General features: G+C 47.0%; 1 protein-coding gene across 5 annotated transcripts in view; it reads right to left on the bottom strand.

Annotated features, from left to right (window-relative positions):
• The window catches only part of cadm1a (cell adhesion molecule 1a), a 466,733-nt gene that overhangs the window by 29,289 nt on the left and 410,230 nt on the right, over positions 1 to 27,214 (bottom strand). For 2 of the 5 annotated variants that reach the window (XM_061740365.1, XM_061740366.1), the window contains 2 exons: positions 20,292 to 20,384; positions 1,496 to 1,528 (listed from right to left, as the gene is read on the bottom strand). The exons of 1 other annotated variant lie outside the window; for it this stretch is intronic. In XM_061740365.1, coding sequence (XP_061596349.1) covers positions 1,496 to 1,528; positions 20,292 to 20,384 — 126 coding nt within the window. The remainder of the gene's footprint in view (positions 1 to 1,495; positions 1,529 to 20,291; positions 20,385 to 27,214) is intronic. 2 more of the 5 variants (XM_061740368.1, XM_061740367.1) reach the window with 2 other exon arrangements.

The following is a 27,214-nucleotide window of genomic DNA, read 5'->3' on the forward strand; positions in this document are numbered from 1 at the left end:
AATTTCTGATGGAGGAAAATAAGCACATTGATTACCAGCAAACTTGTGACCATAAATTTGCTCCCACAAATTACGAAGTAGCAGCAGAAAAAAATTAAATGAGGGGAAATAAAAAAGGAAAAAGGATGCAAATTAGAAAATGATGCGTATCATCTTCAGTCAGATATATGAAAACAAGCAAATGAGGTCTATTTCTGCCTCGGCGCAGAATCATCTCATGCTGCTGATATGATCAGTTCTGTCCTCAGATCTGGTTTTACTCCTCCGTGGCACCTTCAGGGAAATACTGTAATTAGTTGGTGAAATCACTCAGCGAGTCGCTAGAAGGAGGATGGGAAGTTACGGAAATGTGCAAAAGTTAGAACGCCTCCTTCAAACCTGTTAGTGGAAAAATAATAGGAACCATCTCATCTTCGTGGCTCTCAGACAGAAATAAATAAGTAGATGAAAGGAAAAACCTTTTTCACCATGCCGTTATTTACTAAACAAATGTGGGCAATATCAAGTACCTCCTTACTCCCGCCACAGGATTAAAGAGGGTTTCAACCAGGTGCTGCTAATCATTGGCCCCTCGGTGAGTTGATCGCCAGCAGGAGTGCCGACCTCCATAAAAGCAGGCGTTTGGTGGTCTGGAGCATTTACGTGTGTGTCAACACAATGCCAAGAGGGAAGGAAATAAGCAATTGTTTCAGAGAAGTGACTGTTGCTGCACATCAATCTAAATAATTTGGAGTTCAATTTGAGAGAAGGATTATTCGTAAACTGAACGCATACAAGACAGCAGCTGCCACTCTTCCCAGTACTGAAACCAGAACCAGAGCCTGGTCCAAATCAGGTCACGCAACCAAAGAAATATCTGAAGCACAGCAGCCCATCTGCACCAGACACTCTGTGTAATAACATGAATTAATGAAGGTTTTGGGAATGTCCTGGTCAAATTCCAGACCATAAGACCTGAAGCCAGTTTAAAAGCGGTGGTGGGATCTTTGGAGAGCCGAAAACCTCGGCACACTGAAACAATGTCGGAAAGAACAACGGACCAGAACTCCTACACAACAATTTGAGAGACTGATGATGTCCTCCAGGAGACAAATACTTCAAGTTATTGCTTCTGCAGGTAGATCTACAAGCCAGTGAATCATGGCAGGGGAGATTGTTCTGTTTGGCTTCAAACTTGTTCAATAAATTATGGAAAAGTTGTTTTGGCCAAGTACTATGCTCCACTATGAGCAGATGATTTCTTTAATTATATTTTCATACAAAAACCTAAAAAAGAGGGAATTCTAACTTTGCCATGACAGTAAGAGCTCATCTCTCTTTTTTGCTCCTGTTTCATCAAAAGGCCAGTCGGTACGGTGCACAAACAGAGAACAGCAGCACAAGGACTCTTGGGAAAAGATTTCCAAACAATAATAGTAGACATGCTGTTGGGATAAATACACAAGTCTGGAGGGAAAAATAAAGGAGACATAAAGAGGAAAGTAGAGGTACCAACCATGAGCTGCAGGTTCAGTGCTGGGCGCAGTGTCTGAGCACACAAGGAGGAGACATGGCGGTGGTGGAGGGAGGTGTGGAACAGGAGGAACAGCATGCAAATAAAGAAGAAATGGGGGAGGAGCAGGGAGGGAGCGGGGCAGGGGGAGAAAACAAATGACACCCATAAGCAAACATTCAGAAGACCAGAACATGACAAAAGACATAAGACTTAAGGGAAATCAAAGGGAACCAAAGGCAGTGCAGAGATAAACAAAGGCCCGAGCACACACACAAATACACTCTCCACTGCACACACTGGATGTTCCACGTCGAGGGGAATGTGGCTTCTGCTTGAAGAGATATGGAGGAGACTATTATGTGCTGCTGGCAGCTTTGATGTGAAGAAATACAAACTATCCAGAGGAAATGATTGTGCAGCTGTCCTAGTGTAACAGTTTATGACTCGGAAAACATTTAAACTGAGTAATCACAGCGGGAATTATTTCACATGGCAACCAACCAAGAAAAGTTCCAACAAAGTAATGTTGGAACGACTGCATGAATAAAATATTGACTAACATGGCGTGTTGGCTTTTACTACTTTAAACCAAGACTTCCCAACAAATACACTTCTTTTTGAACTGACATTGGCAGCAGCATGCCCCCCCCCCCTTCCAAAAGCAACACCAGACTGTATTTTATTAATTTTAAGAACATGAAACGCTTTTGTCACATTGGTCGGCCTTTGAATATGCTGAAAGGGGATTTGAACCGGGAGGTGACTGGTGCTGCAGCAGGTGCACGCTTGTTTTACAGGAGAAGTGTGCGATGTTCGCTGACATCTCGCCAAACGTTTGGAGACGCAGTTCAGCTGATGTTAAGTGATAGTCTGCACCTGAACTGACAGGTTAAACTACAAGTGTCTTTCCCCGTCTGGACAAAGGACCAGGTTGAACCAGGTTCTGGTTCTGGAGCCCGTTTGAAGCAACTTCAGACATTTAAATGTGAATGTAGCCTCATTACATCTGTCCAGTGTGGTTTGAAGCCCTTCAGAGATCTCTGAGTGTTTATAGAGAACCATGATGTTCAAAAGACGCCGTTAAGAGTTAATCTGGTTTTAATCTCAAAATGTACGTCTCCATGCCGCCAGTCGTGGCGGGTAACGGTTGGTGTCTGAATGCAGCTTGCTATCCTCGCTGGCATTTCCACATGCAGAACATTTTTGAACCGAAATCCAAACAGAATCTATATGACTGTTTTGAGAGGGAACGTACACTAAATGGCGGCAGGTCAGACTGAGTCCAGCTGCCTCGTTTCAAGCCTTTGACGTTTTTATATTTGAAAACACAAAACTGTGTTTTTCCTGCTGCTTCCATGTTGAACTACATTTTCTTTGATAACACACATATTCCTGTGTTCAGATTACAGAAAAGGTACCATTCCAAAAGAGGTGAGACTAAGCAAGCCTCAAGCCCAGTCCATCATTCATGCCATTGTTTATCACCTTGTTGCATCACATGAAACTGGACGAACCGGGTTGCCCTCACAGAAGACCCCGTCAGTTCTTAAAACAGATAAATCAAAGTCAGCCCCACAGCAGCAATGAAGAAGAGTTCAGCTGAGAAACACTACAGGAGGCTCTACCTTTTCAACTCTGACTCGCACAATGCCGGGTTTAATGTCACCAATTTTATTCAGCGTGTTGTTGATTCGGAGATTTAAGGTTTTTTTTAATTTTTTTTATACGATTTTGGGCCAATCCCAATACACCCCCTACTTTCTACCACTAGCACTAACTCACTACCACTAGCCCTAACTCACTACCAATACCCCTAAAAAAGAAGCCACAGATTTTAGGGCACTTGAAATCTTCCCAGTGCCCAATACCCCCACTACCCCTACTTTTCAGCACTACCCCTAAATTTTCCTTGCTACGTCACTGCAGGGTTACGTTCGGGTACGTAAGTGACTGCGTTGTTACGTTTGCACATACGTCACACCATATCAGGAAGCCGAGAGCTAAAAGCTGTTTTAATTTCAGCTGTAGCACTGTTAATATGCCACTTTATTAAGTTTTAATATTTTTTCAGGCGTAAAAGTAACTGTTAAGATCCCCAACCTGGGCTCAGTTTATCCAAATAACGCCTGTTAAGAAATTTGATCCGATGTTTTCGGAGAAGAGCCGCCCGGGGCGCAGCAGCAGCAGCAGCTCACGGCCGGAGTACAGACGTGATCGCCGGGTCAACCTGCACCGTCGCGGAGAATTACCGCTGGCTAAAATAAATCATTTAGGAAGATAAATGTTGGTTTAATAGATTAAATCTAACAGTTGTAGCTACGCCTGTTAAGAAATTTGCTAAGAAAATTTCGAGATGAGAACTGCCTGCCGGCCCGGGAGCTGATTTATGGTTCTGCGTTAAATCGACGTAGAGCCTACGGCGTAGCCTATGGCGTAGCCTACGGCGCGCGTTGCCGCGTAACCTACGCCGTAGGCTCTGCGTTGGTGTAACGCGGAAGACTTCGCAACAACGGGCAGTGCGAGTGATTATATACATTCACTGAGTGAATATTATAAAAGTAAAATATATAGAAATGTAATCAAAACACATTTTTATGCAGAAACTAACTCAAAATATTGATTTTATTCACTAAAAAATAAGAAATGTCCGCCATGTTTTTTTTTTGATTCAGTCCGCAAATGACGACGAAAGGCATTCTGGGAAATTTTTCTGGCCCTAGGTCAGCTAGTGAGCATCTGAAAACCCTCGTTCTGTAGGGCCAGATCCATACTCACTACCCCTAAATAAGCACACTCCCCCTAGATGCAAAGAGTACCGTAATTGGGACACCACTACCCTCACGGGAACGCGCAAAATTTAGGGGTAGGGCTGAAAAGTAGGGGTAGTGGGTGTATTGGGACTGGGCCTTGCTCTCTGATAAAAACCTGACATGACATGAGCTGTGTTACGGACTGAACCTTGATAAAACTGAGATACTCTTCCTGAGGAAACATAATAACTCATAAATAATAACTGATTTAGTCACAAAGCAGACAAGGGTGAAGCAGGAGCATTTAGCCGGTTATTGTACCTGTGCCGTCTTGGACTCTCCGCAGAGATTGGAGAAAATGCCTGCGAGCTATCGAGACACAGGCCAATGTTTGTGTATCTAAGAGATTTGTGTTTTGTACTAATGTGCTGGGAACAGCAGGCCAATGCCAAACCTGCTCTCTGCTGCCAACAGCTTAAGATGTGGGGGGCGATTTCACAAGGTGAGACTGCACAGAGTCTGTCTTATAATTACTGAGGCCTCGGAGGATCCCTTTGACTGCAAGGTCCTTGAATAGCTGAATAGATAGCTTGAATAGATGTGCAAGCGCTAAATAATGCTAAAGAGATCAGGGCTCCCACAACACTTATAATGCAACGCGTTTAATAAATCATGCAGGAAAAAGCGTTGAAACAGGGCTGCTAAGGAGCAGAAAACAATGACGGCTGATCAATGGACGGTTATAGGGGCGGGGGCCAAAGCCAAACTGTAAAACAAGATGAGTTTCATAAATTCATTGTTTGAGAAGTCCTTATTCAAGTCTTTGTGAGATAAAAAAAAACTATGTAAAGACATACGTCGACGAGATTTTGAAAATACCAAATTTAGAAAGCACAACACCCTTCCTTCGGACCTACATCTGAAGCCAAAGCCCCAAATCACACCTGGTCCCTGAAGAAGAAGAGTTCGAGCGGCGAGCCTGCGGTGCAAAAGCAAAACTGATTCAGGGAAAGATCTTTAAAAGGTAGGGTAAGCATTTCTAGTTGTTACGGGGAGTTCACGAGGGGGCAGGTTTTCTTGGGAAGCACTGGAGGGAGGGGGAGCTGGCTTTTGTTTTTGGTTTACAGAGAACAGACGTGATAACCCTGTGTTTATTACCACTAAAGTAGTGCGTTGCCTGTCTTTTTTACTTTAAATGACATGGGGCTGGGTGTTGAGCTGGCCCCGGCAGTAACGCTAGGTGGGATATGATGATAACGATCAACAAGCCTCTCATAAACCGGCACTTATGGGCCCCCAAAAAGGATGGGCCGTTGTTGGAGCAACTGGCGAATAAATGTACCGACTTGAAAGAAACAGAACCCGGGTCATCAACAGACTAAAGAACCAAAGAAGAAAAGACCTTGCTCCTGAAGGTAGCATGGATCCTCCACCCGCTGCATCTCCTGCCCCCAGTGCTGCATCAGCCAGCCCTGCTGATGTTGGGGGCCACCATGTCACACCGTACCGCTCCATAACGCTTCTCAACTCCTCCTCCCTCCTCTCAGTAACTCCCCGTCCATCCAGGCGGAGTATTCTGGACATTTTGGTGAAAGAGTGCCCCCCTTTGGTCTGATTTGGCTGAACATGGTAATGCAGGGTGTTTTATTTTCATTTAAATATTTAAAAGTCAATAAAACCACCAGAATAGTGTTTTCTGGAGCCACCTCAGTTCATCCATTAAAAAAAACTCCTCCTGCTGCTTCCTGATTACAGAATCGTGTCGCAGATAAGAGCATTTTATCCGAGATCACAAGTGATGATGTTCACACGCCGATACAGATCATAACAACGACTTTGAATTATTTATTCTCTATAATAACAAACAGGATGTCTGTTATCACGCTTGATAGCTACCTGTGTGATATTTACCTGTGATATTTAAACCTTCCCGTTAATAACGATGACATTCTATCGGACATAACGGGAGCGTTAATGAGTCCTGTTTCACATTATTGTTCCTGTTTGTTGCAGCTCAAAGAGGAACGGGTAATTTTCCATCAAAGGCGCGAGGAAGCACAAATAAATCTGCATGCTGAGTCACGCTGGAGAGACGGGGGTGCTAATAACCACACGGGTGATTGAAACAGTCACCTGGAGGATAAAGTAAGGGGTTCCAACGACGAGCAACCAACCAGCCATCTTTGTTTCCCTTTAAAATACTGATGTTTTTACTCCTTTTCCTCGATGGTGTTCATGTATAAAATGTCATCTGGGCTGCCTAGTCACGTCATCCTCCACCTCTGGCTTTAGGTCAGCTGACCCCCCCCGGCCCCTGCCTCCTTCAGGGTGCAGCTCCTGGTTTGTTCTTTACTGTAGACATTCAAACACTGCCAGCAGCGCTCTTTTGTCTCAGTTTCAACATCTTTTGTCTCGATCAGAAGGTTCATTTTATGTGAAGGTCGGCTGTGTTTTTCTCGTCTTTGTAGTTTTGATTTTATTTGCCAGTCTCGTTCTCTCCGGTTGCTCTTCTTCTGTCTGGATGACTTAAAGTTCAGCCGTTAAATAAGCGCATGTTTTTGTCTCACCATTGTTTGTCTTGCTCCACTCGGAGTATCTCTCCTTAAAAGTCCAGCCAGGCATGAGGTCGGAAAATTAACCACGGCACAGAGGGGCATATTACGACATCTGAACACACTGCTTGGCTAACGCTACACACCGGAACGCGTTGCTGGAGCATATTTATCTTTGATTAGCGCGTATTTGCCCTGACATTAATTTAATAAGCTTCTGTAGAGTCAAAACATTAATTTCAATCCAGACAGGAAGATCTCATCAGACTCAAGTGTAAAGTCTTGTCCAGCACGTTTGGACTCTGGCGTGGTCTGATTCATGCAGTCAGGCTTGGGTATCAGGCTGAATAATCCTGCAACATCTACTGATGGAGGGAAAAAAAGGCCCCTGCTCCGTCAGTATATTCAAGATGTCAGCTGACCTCTGTTTTTTGGGAACCACTTAGACCTGACCGCAGAAGACTTCCCTCTCCTGTACGTTTGTCCTCTTGTTGACTCTTCGCTGACTTTGAAGAAGTGCTGCTTAGCTCCAATGGTCCGGAATTTGACAAACAGCCAAAATAGTTCTGGACCCCCCGTCCCGGTGGTTTCTTACAATAACTAGCTTTATGGCTTCGTGTCACACATCAACGATGATGAAACCCAATGAAACCAGCTCGCAGAGCTGCAGCGGACTTCACGGGAGACGCATCTAAGAGAATCAAGAGCGTAACGATGGAGGGGATGTTGAAGAAGTGACTCAGTTAGAGACAATATCATAAAAGCCTCGGCGTCTACTCGGAGTGCTGAAAGAACATATTCATCAGTGTGGGAATCCATGGTAGTTGGAAAATAATGGTCTTCTACTGCAATTACACCATTTATTGTGATGTTTTATTCTTTTCAGGATATTGATATGGTGCGTGGTGATATTGTTCGGCTGTGCAGGCCTTTCATCTTGGAGGTGGCCGACATTAGTGTCTGATATCAGTCTATTGGCTCTGTTATTATTATGAGGATGAATCTTCTCAGGAGGAGGGAGAAGGAAGCAAGAAGGAAAGAAGATGGTAAAAAAGGAAAATTCCCAGAATAAGGAAAAAAAAAACATCTTTGTGGATGGATTCTACAAAAACACGTCACTTATTAATTTAATCAATGTTTAAGCTTTTCATTGAAAATGTGCAGTTCTGACTGCAAAGTACAATATTTATAAGACAAGCTCTCCACACATAATTCACATTTCATATCAGTAGATATTTGTAGCGCTCGAGCCGCATACAGACGCTGCATTAAACACGTCATAGCACATGTCCGATCGCGTGCAGCCCTTCGGTCGCCGAGCGGCCCGAGCTCGGAGGAGAGAACATACCTTCACATTAAGACAGTACGCCGGCCTCCAGACTGCCGTTTTCCATGATGCTCGGCGCTATAATTTCATTGACGCGGTACGCTCTGTGGCAGCAGTTATTGTGTTGCTATTGACCTCCATGAAATCACAGCTGGCGGTATCCAATTTAAAATAGTGGGCTGAATAAAATAGAAAAGTGGGAACAATATTCCACATTAAGAACGGGGCAAATTGAGGTGGAGGCACATCTGAATTCATAAAACTCTCAAATCACTTCACCAGATGGCGTTTGTATAATTTAAGACGCTGACAAAAGTAATGAATATTTGCTTCTTTTTCCACGCCTCGGCTCTGCTGATGTCCTGTTTTAGCTCTGGGTTAAATTAATTGGTTGTCAGCACCGTTTATGGTCTTTCATCAATTAAAAGTAGTGCTTGCTGCTGCCTGATTGTTTTCTTTTCACCACATTCATTTTCCTCCCCCCCCCCCATTCATGGATTAAGTACATTTGTTCACTCAGTGATGTGCTGAATTAGGGATTGATTAGTCATGCCGTGTTGATGGGGAAGGCACTGAATAAATGGGAGGATGAGTGTTAAAAGCCAGACAACAGCGCAGTCGTACTTTTGGTGTCGGTTTAAAGACCTCCTGTGCCACTAACAGGTTTTTCAAAGACAGTCGTCTCTTTATAATGACAGAGAAGGAGAACACAAACAGCCAAGGACATGTGACACGAGAAAAATGACACAGGAAGAAGGAGAAATAGCTCCTGGAAGGTGTTTTGGCAGGTGTTAGCGGAAGGCTGCGAGGGGAAATCAATCATATATCCTAATTACGGAGGCTGGTCAGAAATTTATTTAGTGGAGAAAACAGTAATTTATTCATTTCCCCATGTCACTTTCTAAACCTGCCAAGCACTTAAGAGCCAAGTGTTGGAGACTAAACAGTTTTTCCCCCCCAACTCTAATGGGAAAGTGGCTCCAAAAAGCAAAGTGAGAGAGAGAGAGAAAACACAATCCCACCCTTAAAAGATTCATTTGACAGTTCTGTGATCTGCACGGCACTCAGATCACAGAGTAAATGAAATCAACTGGCAGAGCAAATTACGGCCATAAGAGTCTGCTGCCTTCAATCTATATACACAGTAATAATGAAATGCCCCTGATAGTTGGAGGGAAAGTGGGGACATCTGGCAGAAGGTCTAAGTGGGTTGTTTGAACCTGCGATTGTTGGAGCTGCAGGCGCAAGGTTGGCTGCATCAGGTGGAGCCCACGCACCTCCACACAGGTCCAGCTTACGCCGGATGGAAATGACATGCCAGCGTGCCAGGGAGAGGCAGAAATTATCAATGAAAAGAGTCTCTCTCTATCTCATTAAAATCTCAAAATAACTTTTAGAGTTATTATAAATGTACTCTGTCTTGAAATGTGGAGCGGTATGTGGAATACAGACCCGCATACGGCTGCAGCTCTTAAACGACGAGTAGTACTCCACATTCAACCCAAGACCTTTGCATCCCTTTAGACAGCTACTCCCTGATTACATTATTTGTTGTCCAAGGGAGCAAGAAACATGAGATATAAGACTACATGACAGGGAGAGATCTCTAAAACATTCGTAAGGTAAAACGTAATGCACGTGAGGGTTGTGACGTATCATCAGGAAACATTGCTGACCACATGCTTTTCCTGTAAAGACGACGATTTAAATAGCAAAAATGCTAGCAGGGCTGGGCCGGCGGTCTGACAACATGCTGGTGTGGACCCTCACGGAAACCCTCAAAGCCTTCAATCCAGGCCAGTGGACTTCCTTTTCAACCTAGTTCTTGAAGATGTTTGACCTTGATCTTGAAGATGTTTGACCTTGATGATGGTGGACCTCCCATCCAGATGGCAGGATTCAGTTCCTGAACTCTCCCTTGGATTTTTTTTCTCCAATCTTTCTGCTTTAAAGCCAGTATGTGTTTGTTTTATATGCAAAAGAGGGAACAGAAATGTCTTGTGTGGGTGATAAAATGCTGGGGACATTTCCAACTCTGTGTGCTTGGTGCATAAATGATCACCATGGGAAATCAGGGATGTGGACAGTGCTCCTGATTTGGGAGTTTTTCCCACTTTAGTGTTTTTCCCACTTTAAAAAAGTTCAAAGAAAAATGTTTACTATTAGGCCAAGAGGAGAAAAGGGTTCATTTTCTTTTTCATTTTGGTGTTTTCCATTTAAAACCGACAGACAAGCTGATTCATAAGAATTATTTTTGTTTTCATTTCCCATCCTCACATTTTTCACATTTGTTTTTAGAATGATTATATATATATATATATATATATATATATATATATATATATATATATATATATATGTGTGGATATACATACATACATGTATATATATAAATATATATGTCAAAGTTTAAACTGTGGTCTAATCTATGTTCCTTTTCTGAAACGCTGTCAATTTCATCAGATGACGTGGGTAACGTTCAAAAGGTTCAGGGCTCTCCAGATGTTTGATCCGCTTTAAAATTCAACATTCACAAAATAACGTCCTCAACCAATCAGCCGCAGTGAACTGGAGCTATCGCTGACGAGGAGAAACACAAGGAGTCCTTATGCTCGCCGTGCAGCAGATGGTGACGCCCCGACAGAGCAGACAGAGATCTCACGGAGTTGGTCTGGAACTACACGAGGCGAGAGGAAACACCGAGGCAGCCTGAAGACGCTGCCAGCATCGACCGAGCATCTGGAGAGACTCGGCACAAGCTGGATGAGGATCTCCTCTCTTCATACAGCTCTTACTTAGTCTTAACAAAAAGTAGTTTATTTTTAAGCATCTTCCCGAGACTATAGCAGTAAAAATCTGAAGAGTTCGAACAGAATAGAGATGCCATTTATTGCTTATATGAAGCCGTTTAAATTGACTGAGTCAATTTGGGGAAATTACCTTCACAAAGCATATCTGTTATTATTGCTATTTACCCATAAAAGTTTGTCAATTATTCTTCACAATCATTCGGCAAATTAGTGGAGATCTCTGCATGAATCATTCAAGAAAGCTATAATCAGAAGAGGCCCGTGCAGACGCCACGCTCCTTGATCTGCGGCAGAGGAGCCATCAATCACCCTGCACTGGTAGGTATCCCCTTTAATCCAATCAGATGGCATAATCAAGCACAATGCCTGTGATTTTCGCCAGCCTTGTGAAATTTGTTCCAATTGAGCGGTCTGTCAGAGAGGCTTTGATTGCATTTGCAGCTCGGGCTGATTTCTGAGTCGAGGCATAAACGTAAGTTACGGATGTAACTATGGTTCTGTGAATTCCTGGATGACTGCCAGTGGCAGTAAACAGAGTGGATATGTCTCCTCGCGCTCCGCGCAGGTCGAGATTTAATAACAACAGTGTCACGTGAGTGACGTGTAGGCTACCTGTGCGTCTATAAATACCGCCCGGTAGACTACATCCGGCCTCCCAGAATCTTCTCGCAGGAAGTTCGGAGTGACCGGTGTGACTGGCAGTCATCCAGGAATTCACAGAACCATAGTTACATCCGTAACTTACGTTCTGTTTCATTCCTTCCAGACTGCCAGTGGCAGTAAACAGAGTGGATGACTCATACCAGCACTGTCACGAGGAACAACACCCACCTAGTGGTCAGCCGCAGAAGCCAAAGGCAGAACGGCCGAAGCCAGCGTGGACCCAGAGGCCACGTTAAGGCGATAGAATCTGGAGAAGGTGCACGGCACCGTCCAGGACGCCGCTGCACAGATCTCAGACAACGGTACCCCTCTCATTGCCGCCCAGGAAGTGGCCACACCCCTGGTGGAATGACAGACAACGCCTGAAGGGGCAGGTCTACCTGCCACGTCATAAGCCTGTTTGATTGCTTCAACAATCCAGTGGGAGAGCCGTTGCTTCGACAGGGCACGGCCCTTGTGCGCCCCCCTGTAGCACACAAACAACTGCTCAGAGCGTCGAAAGCTCTGTGTTGCCTGAAGGTACAGCCGCAACGCCCGGACCGGGCACAGCAAATTAGCCCGCTCCTCCAGCCGGGACTCAAACGGGGGAGGATGGTATGCTGCCAACTCTATGGCCTGATTGGCATGGTCAGGGGGTAACACCTTAGGCAGGAAAGCGACATTTGGCCACAGGGTCACTCCTGAGCTGTCTGCCTTCCACCGAAGGCACGTAGGACTGACTGAAAGGGCGTGGAGCTCGCTCACACGCTTGGCAGACGTAACAGCCAACAGAAAGGCAGTTTTCCATGACGTCGTCCCCAAGGACCCCCCTGCCATAGGCTCAAAGGGTGCCTCGCCCAAGGCCTGCAGGACCAGCGGCAGGTCCCATGCCGCTGTACGCTGCACTCTGGGGGGGCGCAGTCTCCTGGCACCCCGCAGAAACTGTGCCACCCAGTAATGCGCACCAACTGGTCTACCATCGATGTGGCCATGGTGGACAGAAATAGCCGCTACGTGCACCTTCAAGGTCGAGGCCGCCCGGCCCGCCTCAAACAGATACTGCAGGTACCGCAGTACAATTTGTAACGGACAGGAGATCGGGTCAAAACCCCCGTCCCTGCACCAGGAGGAGAAAGCGGCCCAGCAATGCGAATACACCCTTCTTGTGGAAGGAGCTCTAGCATTCTGCAAGGTCTCACATACCGAGGGCTCAAGGTGCGTCAAGAATGACCCTTCCCTCTCAACGGCCAGGCCCAGAGTTGAAGGAGGCTCGGAGAGGGATGCCATACCTCCCCGCCCAGCTGGGACAGGAGGTCCGACCGTACTGGGAGCTGCCAAGGCTCCCCGTCCAACAGGCTGAGGAGCGTGGAGAACCAAATCCTCGAGGGCCACTTGGGCGCCACCAGGAGGACCCTGTGACCCGATAATCTCACCCTGTGAAGCGTGGGCATCACCAGGGGAATCGGAGGGAACGCATAAAGGAGGCCTCTCGGCCAAGTGTTGGCGAGAGCATCCATCCCGAGCGGGGCACTGGTCTCTGCCAAGGAGAACCACAGTGGACAATGAGTCGTACACTCCGAGGCGAACAGATCCACACGGGCTTCCCCGTATCGATCCCAAATCATTCGCACCACCTGGGGGTGCAACCGCCAGTCCCCCGGGGGCAGCTGCCGGCGTGAGAGGGAATCCGCCACCACGTTGGCTCTGCCAGGGAGGTGCATTGCCCTCAAGGAGGCCAATTGAGGATGAGCCCACATCCACAACCTCCGGGCCTCGTTCAGGGAGTCCAGCGACCTGGTTCCCCCCTGGTGGTTGACATGAAACACTGTCGAAGTGTTGTCTGTCCGGACGAGGACATGCTTGCCCCTGAGAAAGGGCAAGAAGTGCCTCAGCGCCAAGTAGACAGTCCGGAGTTCTAGGACATTGATGTGCCGTCCCCGCCACAGAGGGCCCCAAACCCCCTGGACTGACCTCTTCTGCCATACCGCACCCCAACCCTGAGGTGAGGCATCTGTTGTCACCACCTCTCGCCTCGAAGGGACTGAGCCGAGAGGAACACCGTGCAATAGAAAGGTGCCGTCCCGCCACCGGTGGAGATGAATAAGGCACTGGTGGGTAACCTTGACCTTGACCCACCTGTGAAGGCGAGGGTCCATCTGGAGGCTGTTGAACCACATCTGCAGGGGGCGCAGGTGCAGCAGCCCCAGAGGTGTCACAGCCGAGGCCGCCGACAGCATCCCCAGCAGTCGGAGCCATGCGTGGACGGGCAACCTCATCCCGAGGCGGAAGGACCGTAGCAGGTCCTGAATCCGCTGTGCCCGCTCTGCAGTAAGGCGTGCCTGCATTGACACGGAATCGAGGGACAGGCCGATGAAGGTGGTCTGCTGCGTAGGACGCAACAAGCTCTTCTCCCAATTTACCGACATGCCCAGAGCCTCGATATGTGTGAGGACCCTGGATGTCATCAGCTCCGCCTCCTGGAGCGAGGGGGCGCATATAAGCCAGTCGTCCAGATATGGGAGAATCTTTACTCCCGACAGGCATAGCGATGTCAAGGCCGCCCTCATGCATCTGGTGAAGATGCGAGGAGCCAGGGACAGGCCGAAAGGCAGGACGGTGAACTGGTAGGCGTGGCCTTGAAAGGCAAAACTGAGAAACCGTCTGTGGTCTGGGTGTATTGGGACGTGAAAGTAGGCGTCCTTGAGGTCTATGGAGGTGAACCACTCCCCTGGAGTGACAGATTGAAGGACGTCGCGTGTACGCAGCATCCGAAATGGGAGGACCTTCAGGTACTGGTTCAGACCCCGAAGGTCCAGCACAGGCCGAAGAGAAGTGTCTTTCTTCGGAATGAGGAAGTATGTTGAGTAAAACCCACTGCTCTGTGTATGTGGGTGAACTCTTGTGATGGCCTTTTTGTCCAAGAGTTTGGCTATCTCCTGTGACAAACACAGGGCCCTCCCGAGGTCTCTGACCGAGGTTTCCCTGACCCCGGAGGGTGGTGGGGGCCGGCGGCGGAACTGCAACCTGTAGCCCTGGGACAGTGTTCTCAAAACCCATACATCTGGAGAATGGGCTGCCCAATAGGCCAGGTGCTGATGTGAAAACCTGCCCACCGCCGGCCCGAGGCCCTCATAGAGTGCCTCGAGGATTATTTGGGGGTTTGGGGGGACGCTGGTGTTGCCCCTGCACCCGCTGAGACCGGCGAGGTGGAGGGTGTGCGCCCCTGGGCTGACGCCCACCACCCCCAGCAACCCGGCTGTGCTGCCAGGGCTGCGGAGGGGGGCTCGGGGGATGTGAGCGGCGCAGGTCTTGTGCGCCCCGTCTCCTGGAGTGCTGAGCTGGGGGTCCCATGCTCGCACTCCGACGACCCCAGGCCTCTGATGCCTGACCCGACTGCTTCCTGCGCTCCAACGCCTGTTCTGCCTCTGGCCCAAACAACCGGCCCGGCACTACAGGAAGCTTCCGTAGCGTCTGCCGGCAATCGTCAGACATGGGTGCCTGCGCCAGCCACACCTGACGCCGCGTCACCACCAGGGTGGACATCAGGCGGCCAAGCTCTCTGGTCATCAGCCCGAAGGCTTGGAGGGCAGCGTCGTTCGTGTCACCCAACTCCCCGCCCTCATGCTCCGACTGCAACATCTGGGACTGGGCGAGGAGGAGCACGGAGAGGGAGTTCCCAATGCGAGCCATGCGGCCTGCCGCATCATAAGCTGTCGAGAGAAGGCTATCCGTTACCCGGCACTGAGGCCTAGGACAGCGGGCCTTATCTTTGAGCGCCTCATCTGGTGAAAGGACCAGTGAGGCGATACACGGGTCCACCGGAGGCATGTGAACCAGGCCATGTTGCTCCGCCTGGCGCATGGAGGCCAAAGTCCTCGCATCCTTGCCATGGTAGGCAAACGCCTTTGGATCTGCCCAGCAGCGCTGCAGCTCCTGCAAAAAGGCAGGCGAGGGCGGGACATCAAAGGGTGGGGCTACAGGAGTCCGGCGAAAGAATGGGTTGCTCGCCGGTTGGGCAGCGGGCGCATCATCCAGCCCGACCTTAGCCAGGGCCGCACGCAGTGTTGCCTGCAAAGGGCAGGGGCCCTCTCCCAGCTCAGTGCTCCCAGAGCTCCTGAGGGATGTCTCCGAGCCAGCCTCTGCCTGTATGCTAGCTGGGTCAACCACCAGACACGGCAGCTCAGGGGAGGGATACTCGCCAGAGCTAAACACCCTGTCACGGCCTTGAAACATGGAGTTTGAAGCCCTGGTAGACATAGCATCGTCTCCGCAATCTGACTCCCAGGGGACCGCCAGAGGTGGGGAGGGCAGAGCCCGCTCCCTCACTAAGGCCTTAAGCTGCTCCAGTTCAGCCCGTAAATCCTCCATCTCACTGCGTGAGGGAGCATCCTTCGCCTTCTTCTGCGTAGGGCCACTGCGCTCGTCATGGGGCCCCGCCCTGCGCTTGTCCCGGTGCTTTTTGCGGGAACCTGCACTGACATGAGCGGGCCCAGAGGGTGGGAGGTCGCTCCTAAAGAGGAGGCCTTCCACCTGACGCAGCCGTTCCTCTCTCACCGAGAGCGGCAAAATGCTGCAGTTGATGCAGGGGTCTGACAGGGCCTCCCTCAGGTGCCCCACCCCCAGACACTGGGGGCACAATTCATGGCCATCCTCTACCAACAGTAGAGTGCCACACGATGTACAAGCCATCATCGCTTCCTCCAAAAAATAAAATGGTCAAGTTAGGAAATCTGGGCGAGAACTGAGACTCGATCAGAACATCTAACAGACTCCTCACACCACTGTTTTTAATCCAAACACTTCAGTGTGGAGCCAGGCAATCCAGGCGAGAACTGTGGCCGCCACAGAACGCGTCCGGAACCTCTGGACTAGCTTTTTTTTTTTTTTTTTTTTTTTTTAATATATATATTTTTTTAAATTTATATATATATATATTTTTTCTTTTTTTTTTTTTTTTTAAACTTAAGTAAAAAATACTTACCAAATAATACCAAGCCAGGCTAGGAACCAACAGACGAGAGCAGTGGGCGGACCACTGAACGCGGCTGGGACATCTAGCATGTGGAGGAATCAGCCCAACAACAAACAATTCAAGACCGTTTGTGTGGCTGGGGAGCGAGCCAGCCCGACACACGGGCGCTCGATCCAGATGGAAAAAAGGGAGAGGTAAGATGGCTTGACAGCCACAGCCTTAGAGGGCACAACGTGCGCTCCGACCAAGAGTCACAGGCAGGCTGTCAAACACCACCAACCAGAGTTGAGCTTACCTCCCCGAACCTGCAGAAAATATAGATCCGAAACACGGATCTACGGAGCAATTAACCAGCGATGTACGTCAGGTTAACAGCGAGAAGATTCAAGAGGCCGGATGTAGTCTACCGGGCGGTATTTATAGACGCACAGGTAGCCTACACGTCACTCACGTGACACTGTTGTTATTAAATCTCGACCTGCGCGGAGCGCGAGGAGACATATCCACTCTGTTTACTGCCACTGGCAGTCTGGAAGGAATGAAACAGAACTGATGTTTTCTATCTGCGGCGTTTGGAGGTTTATACCCACAACAGACCAGAGTTCTGTTGCTGAAAGGGGAAGATAAAAACGGGCCTAATTTTAAAGTGTTCGTCCTGGTTTATTGTTCACCATCACCGCCCCCCCGCTTCTGCTCCCCGAATCCCGCGTGGGGCATGATCCATAATCGACTTCCTGAATGACAGATGTATGTCCCGTGTCTGCAGTGGGAAGATGCTGTTATCACGCCCAAACTATTCATCACGGCGAGTTCGCCGTCTTCTGGAGGCTTAATCGTTTACACCATTTGCAGCAATTTGCTCGCTCTACTTCCAAAGTAAGTTACTGTGGAGTAAACAATTGTCTGATGAGAATAACAACACACTTTTTGCAAACTTTCTTGCCTTTTATTTGTCACGTAATGCTAAGGGCCAAAGCGGAGGTGACCACCTGACTGCTCTGACATGAAGGCCCTCGAGCAACGCTGTGAACCGTGGCCCATTATTTGTCCCCTCACTTCAGCCCCTACCCCTGCAGATACATTTAGAAAGCAGGAAAACATGCGGGGGCACATGCCTCTCTGTGCCTTGGAGCTCTGTAATTACTCATAACTCATGAATGTGCGAGATGATGCTGAAATTCCACCAAAGCCTGTTTCCATCTTTCATGTTAACCAATATTGCCAGGAGATTTTGCAAATTTTATTCGTGCATATGAATCATAACAGGATATTTTAGTGCTATAAACAGCAACCTTGTATTTGTTGTGCTGATTTTGAGCATTAAGTGAAATAAAACAGCACATTTAAAACCGTACACACTAAATGACAGCAGCGAGTCAGCAGAAAACACACGTGACCATGTTGTCACGTGTGCTGGCGTCTCCACAGACGGGGACTTTATTTAACACTTTACAATGAAGGCCACAAAATATGTTGAGTTTCATGGAAACTTCATTGAGATGGAATCGGTGTATTACTGCAAATTAATCATTTATCAATGATGACAATTTATTGAACAGTTCATCATTTATTTATGGCTGGTGAAATATGAAATAACAAAGGAACAAATCAGGGACTAATTAACAATTAACCAATACCTAATTATGAAAGGATAACTAATGGACGGAGAATTTACAAATTGGATTTAACTGGAATATAATTGGAGTGTAATTGGACTGCATTAGATTGTATTTAATTGGACTGCACAGAATGTATTTATTTTCATTGTAAAATGCCCTTAAATTAGTTTTTTTTTTTTTTCACTTGGTGCGATGCACACAAACTGAAGTGAAAATTCGCCGGCATCCTCCGGCATTTCTTATTAGAATGCTCCGTTCAACCTGTCCCAGCCAATCACAGACATGGGAAAGAGATTTCATGAGGTGGCGTGTATTCTCAGGGAACACTGGTAGGAGGGGGAGGAGCTAGCGCTACATTTGTTTCAAATATCAACAGACATGACATCATCAAGAAATCCCTTACCCTGCCTTTAAAAGTTAACAGTGATGAATTTACTAATTTTGTATTATTTTCCAGCAGTTTCTGAGATAATTTAGAACCACAACTGTCTTACATATAATAATATAATAATTATAAATTAAGCATTCAGTTTGATATTTGAAATCGGTTACTTTTAGCAGTTTCTTCCTGAAACATCACGTATTACCGTTCCCATGTATCTCTGGAAACCTGCGGCCAACTCACTGTTCTCGTTTGAGTTCAAGCTTTACTTTGCCATGTCTGGGACACATCAGTTTAGCTGCTGTCCTTACCAGAGCTCTGGGGCATCATGCCACCAAAGGCGTAAGATGATGAGCTTTAGATACAGATCTGGAAACAGATACCATCGTTGCCATTGGCCTCTTGAAGCTGTTGCTAAGTTACGATTGGAGAAGGTCCTCAATGCTCTTGTTGGCCTTCTCCATGCTAGCTCTACTGGCATAAACTGCTGGTTTTAATTACCAAAGTCAACACACACAGAAGATTTTTTTAGATTTTTTTGCTGTTACTACTTGTCTGCTGTCGTTTTGCGTCAATCAGTAATTACACCACCGAACACCAGGCGGCAGTGATGTTTTGATATGATCTTTTTCTAAAACTTTGCATCTTGAGGTGTGGAGCTTCCTTTTGTTTACTTCCTTCGTGCAACTCGGACATATGGTAGCTACGGAGCAAAGGAAGCAGGTTTTTTTGTGAGTCAGCGCTGATAAACGTGGAAACGCGGCCTGACACGGAGTAATACTCTATAGAGGTGGGTGCCATGGCACCAGGTTAAAAAAACAAAAACCACATGACCCATCAGACATGTCCTATTTGTTTAGCAGTGGTAGGTATATGAGACCTGTTAGACCTGAGTGGTAATGATGCGGATCCTCTAATACGTCACTGATGGACATCATAGTTTTAAAGCGCATGTGAACACCGTCGCTTAACTGGGATTAAACTGGGCTGAACGTCCAGTAGATGGTGTAACTCCCACAGTTGAAGTTGATTTAGTTCATGTTCAGCCGGACTGAACTGGTCTACTCAGCTTTGACCCAGAGGTCCTAGAAGAAGCTGATATGGACCAGGACCAGAGATTTCATAGTTGTTTGGGCCTGTGATGTCATGGACCCAATAGACTAGGTCAACACTGCTAACTGGGCGTGTCGAGTCTGACCTTCATATTGACCAGCCTTTACATTGTTATCATTTGTTTATCCTCGCTGATGTCCGTATGGGGGTTCAGTACGGTATCTCAATCAAACTTTCCTAAATCCATGATCCCGCGCTGTGACTGCTGGTCCTCAGCCAGCATGTGGACTACAACAGTGCTGGCGATGCAAGCTAAACCCTCGTTAAATAACCATCATTAGATCCAACAGAAACACAAACATGAGTCATTTCTATTGAAACACGGATCTCAGAGATGCATTCTTGACCTGAGATCAGTGGGGGGTTTCAGTCTCAACACAGCATCCAGGTATCACCTTACCTGAGCCCTGTGGGGCATTTCTAGCTGCTGAATGACAGATTTATGACAAGTGTTTCATAAAATGTTGTCACTGACCATCACTTCATGTAAAATAAATAAATAAATGTTTAAAAATTGCTGCTGCGTTGGAATGAAGAGGAAAGTACATGAAGGGACAAACCGCCACAGAAGCACATGCGGACGCACTGACACTCACAGATAAACAGGTAGTGTGGGGGTGAGACCCTACCTTGATTGGCTTCGGGGTTCGAGGTGGAGGTGGTGATGATGGTGGTGGTGGTGGTGATGGCTGTAGTGGGTATAGGGGTGGTGGTGGGAGCATCTGGATGAGAGGACAAATACACGTCAAACACACGGGGAAGCCAGAGGGGGGGGAGGAAATGAGCATAAAAGCCATGCAGATAAAGTTGCCGTGAAGCGACGCTATCGGTTCCCTGATGCAGGACAACGTGCGTCTCCACGTGCGCGTCTGAGTTAAATGTCTGACGCAGGTTTTTTTGTGATGCATCAGCTGGGCGGAGGTGTTTTAATACTGCAAAACGCTCAGCGACATCACTGCAGCACACTCCTACAATGATCAAAGACCTTGTTGGGATTCTCTCTTTAATGTCTGCTCGCAGGCATCCGCACGCTACATGAAGTAACGACAATGCCAGCAAGCACATGGTTGTTGGAAGTTATTAAACGTCTAATGAGAAACAAGTGCTGGTGTTGTCTTTATGCTGTCATCCTGCAGTATTCACTGTCTCAAACAAATGTGTCTACGCGCTCAATCCTTCCTTGGATAATAATAATAATAATAATAATAATCATAAAAGGAAAAATTCAAAGACAATGACATGAGGGAAGACACTGAAAGCTGCAGTCATTGATAACTAAGCATACAGAAATAAAAGGACAGCATTAAGCAGGGCTGTTGGGCAGTACAGGTTCTGACCAGAGACAATTTCCCTCACAGCGTTTCCATTTTTCCTTCATTAGCCAGGCTAGACTCCCCACCCTGACAGTGACCAGTGGGAGGTATCAAAGTGACATTTCCCCTGTCGAAGTGGCCGGCCTGCATTGATATGAAGCCGCCGGCTTGACACGGACCTCCCCTGCTACTTTGATTGCCTGGGAATGGACTGAAAATCCTGTTGGGGGTTGTTAAAAGGTGCTGGGGGAAAAAAAAAGTCATTTGTGGCGGTTGATGAGGAAGGTTGGTCTACACTTTAATGAATTAAGGTGTTATAAGAAGGTGTGGAGAGGAAATGTGAATGGACAGACAGGAGGAAAGGAAGGCAATGAGAGGGAAAAACTGTGGGTTTCAGCAGTTGGAGAGGTTGTGCAATCAGCAACCTCCGGAGCAGAAAACTAAAGTGAACGAGTGTGAAAAACACTCACATCTCTGTTGTATTAAGACTTACAGTCGGGCACTTTTAAATGAGAGGGTTGTTTGACTGCAGCCACACCACTGTAGACAAGAGGCTGTGACTGGAGGTCACAGACGAGACGAAAACGCTGTTGCCATGATGCTCGTTCGCCTGCAGATGGTGCACATTACCCTGCGTACATTTACATTTACTCTAAACGGGTGCTGCTTTAAGGCCACAGTGACAAAAGGTACACAGCAATTCCTGCAGGCAGATGTGCACTAAACCCAGAAACAGTCCGGGGGCCTCATTTATAAAAGAGTGTGTAGGATTCATACTAAAAGTGCACGTAAACCGAAAAGCCAAAAATGGCGGGCGCAAAAAAAAATCTGTATTTATAAAACCGTGTGCTCGCACACTTGCACGCAATATTCACTTTATAAATCACAGTCCAGCTGGAAGGTTGCGCAGGTGAATTCGCCTCATATCCCGCCCTCTACACGCCCACTTCATACCATAAATGGGCAATGCAAAGTAGTTAATGACTGTATTTGCATATGAATGAACCTGCTGAGCATGCGCAGTGGCTTCCTGCAGCCTGTTTCTGCTGCGCGTCAGGATGAATGAGACGTGTCGAGCCACCGTGCCACTAAATTTCATGGAGACTGAGTTCGAGATGTTGTGGATGAGGTGGAGGACAGGAAAACGACATTATTTGGTGGTCACAGTAAAAGTAGAAAAAGTATATAAATAGTATAAAATAAAGCGAGTGAGTGGCAGCACGTCGTTGCTGAGCTAAACGCCATGAGTGCCACGGACAGATGGTCCAGAAAAAAAGTGGTGCGATTTGAAGGTGGAGGCCAAGAGGTATGGAGCCCCTAAAGGGACACGGATTTTTTTTTATATATAATGAGTTTTACGTGTGCGTGTGAAACTTTTAAGGCTGATTTATGGTTCCGCGTTACACCAACGCAGAGCCTACGGCGTAGTTGCGCGTCGCCGCGTACCCTACGGCGTAGGCTCTGCGTCGTTTTAACGCGGAACCATAATTTAGGCTTACGCTCGCGCTTAAAGGTTTCACGCGCGCGTAAAACTCATTATATATATATAAAAAAAAAATCTGTGTCCCTTTATGGGCTCCGTAGAGTGGCCCGGCACTCATTTGTTCTGTCCCCAGTCACTCTACAGTTATCCATCCATCCATCCATCCATCCATCCATCCATCCATCCATCCATCCATCCATCCATCCATCCATCCATCCATCCATCCACCCACCCATCCACCCGTCCGTCCATCCACATCTAACATCCATTAACAAGATGTGACATACAATCTCTCCAGCATGTTTTGGTTCTGCCTCTGGCTCCTCTTGGTTAGACGGGCCTGAAACACCTCAGTTTGCTTCTAGGAAGTGGAGGGGCAGCAGCAATCCTCTGTGCTTCTCATCTTCTCAGCTTCTCTCCCTATGTCTAAGACAGAGTGCAAATTAAACAGACTCCTTCAGTCTGCACCACAGCAGACGGCGCGCTTGTTGTTGTTTTATAACAGCAGCTCACTCCCAAAGCAGAGAAAACCGTCCACCTTTTCAGAACTGAGAACCACGATCTCGATTCGGAGATCCTGAATCGAGATCGTGGAGCTGCACAGGTCGAGTGCGATGTGTTAAAGGTGTGGGCTTGGCGTGCAGATGCGCGGCTGCCTGAACTGCCTCCTGGGAGTCCTGATAACACATTTATTATTCCTCATCTAAAAACTACTTAATGTTTAGGTGCAGTTGGCGCTTTTAATTGGCGTACAATCAATAAGCTTGATGTGTGCTGAACATGGCGGAAGAAACTTGAAACTTGAATCAAGAGAATATTTTGGTAGCATCAATAAAAAAACACACATTGCAGATAATTATGACGGTCTCGGAGCAACCCTTTTAATAAAAACTAAAATACATCGTCTCAGCTGTAAATACGGTCGGCTAACTTTCTAGTGACATTTTAGCAACCCTAAAAAAGGAGGATATTACTAACTAAGCCTAGACAGGGAACCAAAATCTAACGAATCAGGAGGTGGGAGTGAACATGAAAAGTTAAAAGAAAACGTAAATGAGAGAAATTGGAGACAAATCAGTTCCCTTCACATCTGCCTTTGGTTCCCCTACGGTCTTCCAAAGTGGACCATTTTATTTCTTAAAACCCCATCAGTCTGCCTGTGTGTGTATATGCTGTATACACTTATATTCCTTTCTAGGAAAACTTTCCAGATGAGAATGCTGCACTTTCTGCGATGTGAAATGTTCCCCCGTAATCCTCATCGGTTCAAAGCCTTGTGTTTTCGCTACAGAACCAACACAAATTGAAAATAAGTGCATCCCAAAGTTCCATTAAGATGATAATAAAATTTAGCCTGCTGTTGTTAATGTCTTCCCTGAGGGTACAGAGGTTGTTTATGATGTAAAAGTACTCTTCCCCGCGGCCAGAGGTTGTTCACTGTTTACTGCCAAATTCACAGCTGTTAGTTTAGAAATTAAACTATTTTATGCACTTTAAGGAAAAATAGATTCAGAAATTCAAATACTTGGCGGACAGGGCTGTGTAACCCCTCAGAACGTCGCCTCAAGCTAATTTAAAATTGCAAAAATGCCTTCAGGTAATCTGAATCAGTATTCAAGTTCTGGCATGTTTTCAATCCGTCCAGTCTGCAGGTGTTTAAAGACAACCTTGACAAAACGGAGGACAGCACCGACGCGAAGACAAAGGCGGAGAGGAACCATCCGTTGGGATGTCAGCTGGCAGGCCAATCTCAAACTGATGAGTCTCACACATGCTTGAGAGCCGGCGAGCTCCAGCTTGGGGGTGGTGCTGTCTAATTGGTTCCATCCCATCATGAACTGTGAGAAGTCCGGCAGATGTTTGGGATCATCAGTGTCAACAGCTCATTAACGGCCAACCATTACAAAAAATAATGCCAAGGAAGGCTGGCGAGCCTGGATGAAGCTACACCGCATTTCCATTTCTTCCTGGTTAGCTAGTGCAATGCATCAAAGAATGCTGGAGCTCATTGACTTTCAAATGTGACATGCAGAATGTGTTTTTCCTCCCGCTGAGTCATCGGGCCTTGTTTACTGATGAGGCTTATGAATCAGTGTTTCTGGTCTGACCGAGGAGAGCAGGACCACAGGAAGCTTGGAGACACAACCTGACAGGAATCATTCCCGCCGAAGCCAAAGACTTGAAACTTCCCTTGAGCGCCAGATGAAAGAGACACGGTGCACGTGTGCAGCGTCTGTAATCACACTGAACAATATTGTCTGGGGCTGAACTTGTTTTTTCATTGATTTGGGACAGAATGCTGCGTAAGAAAACTATTTCCTTGTGATGAGCAGCTACTTTAACCAACACAAAACTCCTTTTTAAGAAAGGGACTTGACAAAATGTTAATGGTGAAACAACTGGACATTGCAGAGAACATTAGCATCATCTCATGACAACAGCTGACCTGTTGACATCATGTGCAGCATCAGCAGGTAACACAGCCACCAGCTCAGTATCTGAGGTGCAGAGATGCTTCCTCACAGTAACATTAACATTAATCCTACCCTTTGTTTGCAGCCTCAAAATTGTCTGAAGACCCTTTTACAGACCTGACCTAGGATGAGGAGACTTGTGAGATCTTCATCCTCAGAGCTGAGGATGACATTAATCAGCATGTTATGGGAACTGTAATATTCATCGGTTTTGCATTGGTATCAATTTGTGCTACAGGATACTGGGGATGTTCAAGCAGAATGGATCCAGCTCCTGGAGCAGTGCTGCATCAGTCAGCTGATGTTGGTGAACCAAAAAGACAGCGGGGAAGTGAAGTGACCACTCGATGACACCTCCTCCTCCCCCAAGCTAGCTTCAGGCACCGGAGAGTCATAAACACCTTACGTTCACGCAGCCCAGCGAGTGTTCTACGCAACTCCTTTGTCCAGGGAAATGAATGGGGTCGGATCTAAAAACGCCTTTGAATTCTTATGGAATAAAGTACTTCTCCCTGCAGCTATGACTCGGGGAATAATTGAACGCCACAAAGCCTGATGACCTCTGTACCATTCCAACAATCAAAAACCAAACAAAAACAGGATTATACAATAGAAAAATTTATTCATAATGATACAAATAATTATTATTTCACGTGTTAAACATTGAGAGTGTTTAAAAAGGCTTTTATGTGTCCTCTCATATGCCACGCATTCCAGGGTTAATATTCCAGCCGTGCCGTCGATGCTGCAAGCTCCTCGGTTGTTTTGTTTTACTGTTTGCCTGTGATTTACATTTCCCTGTGACGATACAGCAAAGACAAAGTTTAAACGTCCTCCTCACTGTTCTCCTTTTATCTCAGAGGCCTCCTCCTCCTCCTCCTCCCACTGAGTTCTGGGAGTTTTCACCTTCTGAATACGAGCTCATGTTCATTTTCTGTTGTAAAAGGAAAAAGCAGCAACAAAAAGGCCCCTTGAGATGATAAAGAAATCAATTAAGAACAATAAGCTGATGTTTTTATCACGTATCGGGAACGTATGCGCTGCTTGATCTTGAGATTTTAATGAACCCATTCATTTCTTGACCTGGTTTTGTTATCTGGCCCCTGACATCACATGGTTTTGGAGCAAGCAGGTTGTGGGTCTGATAACGACTCGTCAGATGCAACTGAGGAGGTGGAGATGGAGTCCTAAGTATCCTTCACATGCCCGTTCCCATTATTTGTCCCGGTCACTAAGGTAACGAGTGGGTGTTCCCACAGCAGGGGGGTCATGTCAGGGCGGGCGTCCAACATAAAACCCCCCGTGCTACAAGCCCATCACTGCAAGGCTTTAGGCACGGAGCTCTGCAAGTTCTGTTTGAGGAGCTGCAGACGAGGCACTTATGTATGTTTACGCATGTAAATGTGCTTAAATATGTTTTGAGAAAAGTAAGACTGATCCTCGCTGTCCAGGCGGTACGGTGTGGAGCTGCAGCCGAACTGTGAACTTTAAAATCTGTCACGACGACGCTACGCTTCTGCTTGGCAGCAGGAAAGTGATGGACGGCATACAGATATCTACAGTTTACACCAGTAATCCGCCAGCGTCTTAATAAAAGCCATGGAAATTTGCTTTGGAAGTGATGAATGACTTTTCCTTCTCAGAACATTTAACGCCATCAATTTCACTTTCACTCAAGTGTAATTTAAGCAAACAGAATACATGCGGCGTGAACAGGATGTTTTGGGACGCGGCGGAAGTCTTATTGGATGCAGCCTAACGAGATAACGAGTGATTTGTGGAAAAACCGCTGTGCACTTTAATGAAGAAGAAGCATTGCGGAAGTGGGAAGATGACTGAGAGAAAAAAGGGAGACTAAACATTCAGCTGGTGTGCACTAACATCCAGTGGTAGTGAAGAAGGAAGGGAGCTGGGTTATTGGGTAAGCGGCAGCCTGTAAACAACTTAAAACCCTTGGCGTGGGTTTCACTCAGCTGTGAAAGGAAAACCCTGATGTTGGTTTTTGCTCTGTGTAGTAAGGGAGGCGCGGAGAGTTGGAGCTGCACAAACTGAACTCTCTTCACTGTTAACAATGTTAGTGTCAGCCAGACTCCTGGTACTCTCCATCATGCTGGCTCACAATAGCCTGGAATCAGATGCATTAGCGGGGATGCTGGCCCCGCTGCATTCGTTTCGGCTGTCACCCCCGAGGAGCCCCGCTGCAGGTAACACGGACGCTAACACACTCCTTAAAACTGGAATGGTGGCTCGTAATCACTAATAAAACAACACTATCCTGTATT

Source organism: Cololabis saira, chromosome 14 (assembly GCF_033807715.1).
Source record: "Cololabis saira isolate AMF1-May2022 chromosome 14, fColSai1.1, whole genome shotgun sequence".
Lineage (NCBI taxonomy): Eukaryota > Metazoa > Chordata > Actinopteri > Beloniformes > Belonidae > Cololabis > Cololabis saira.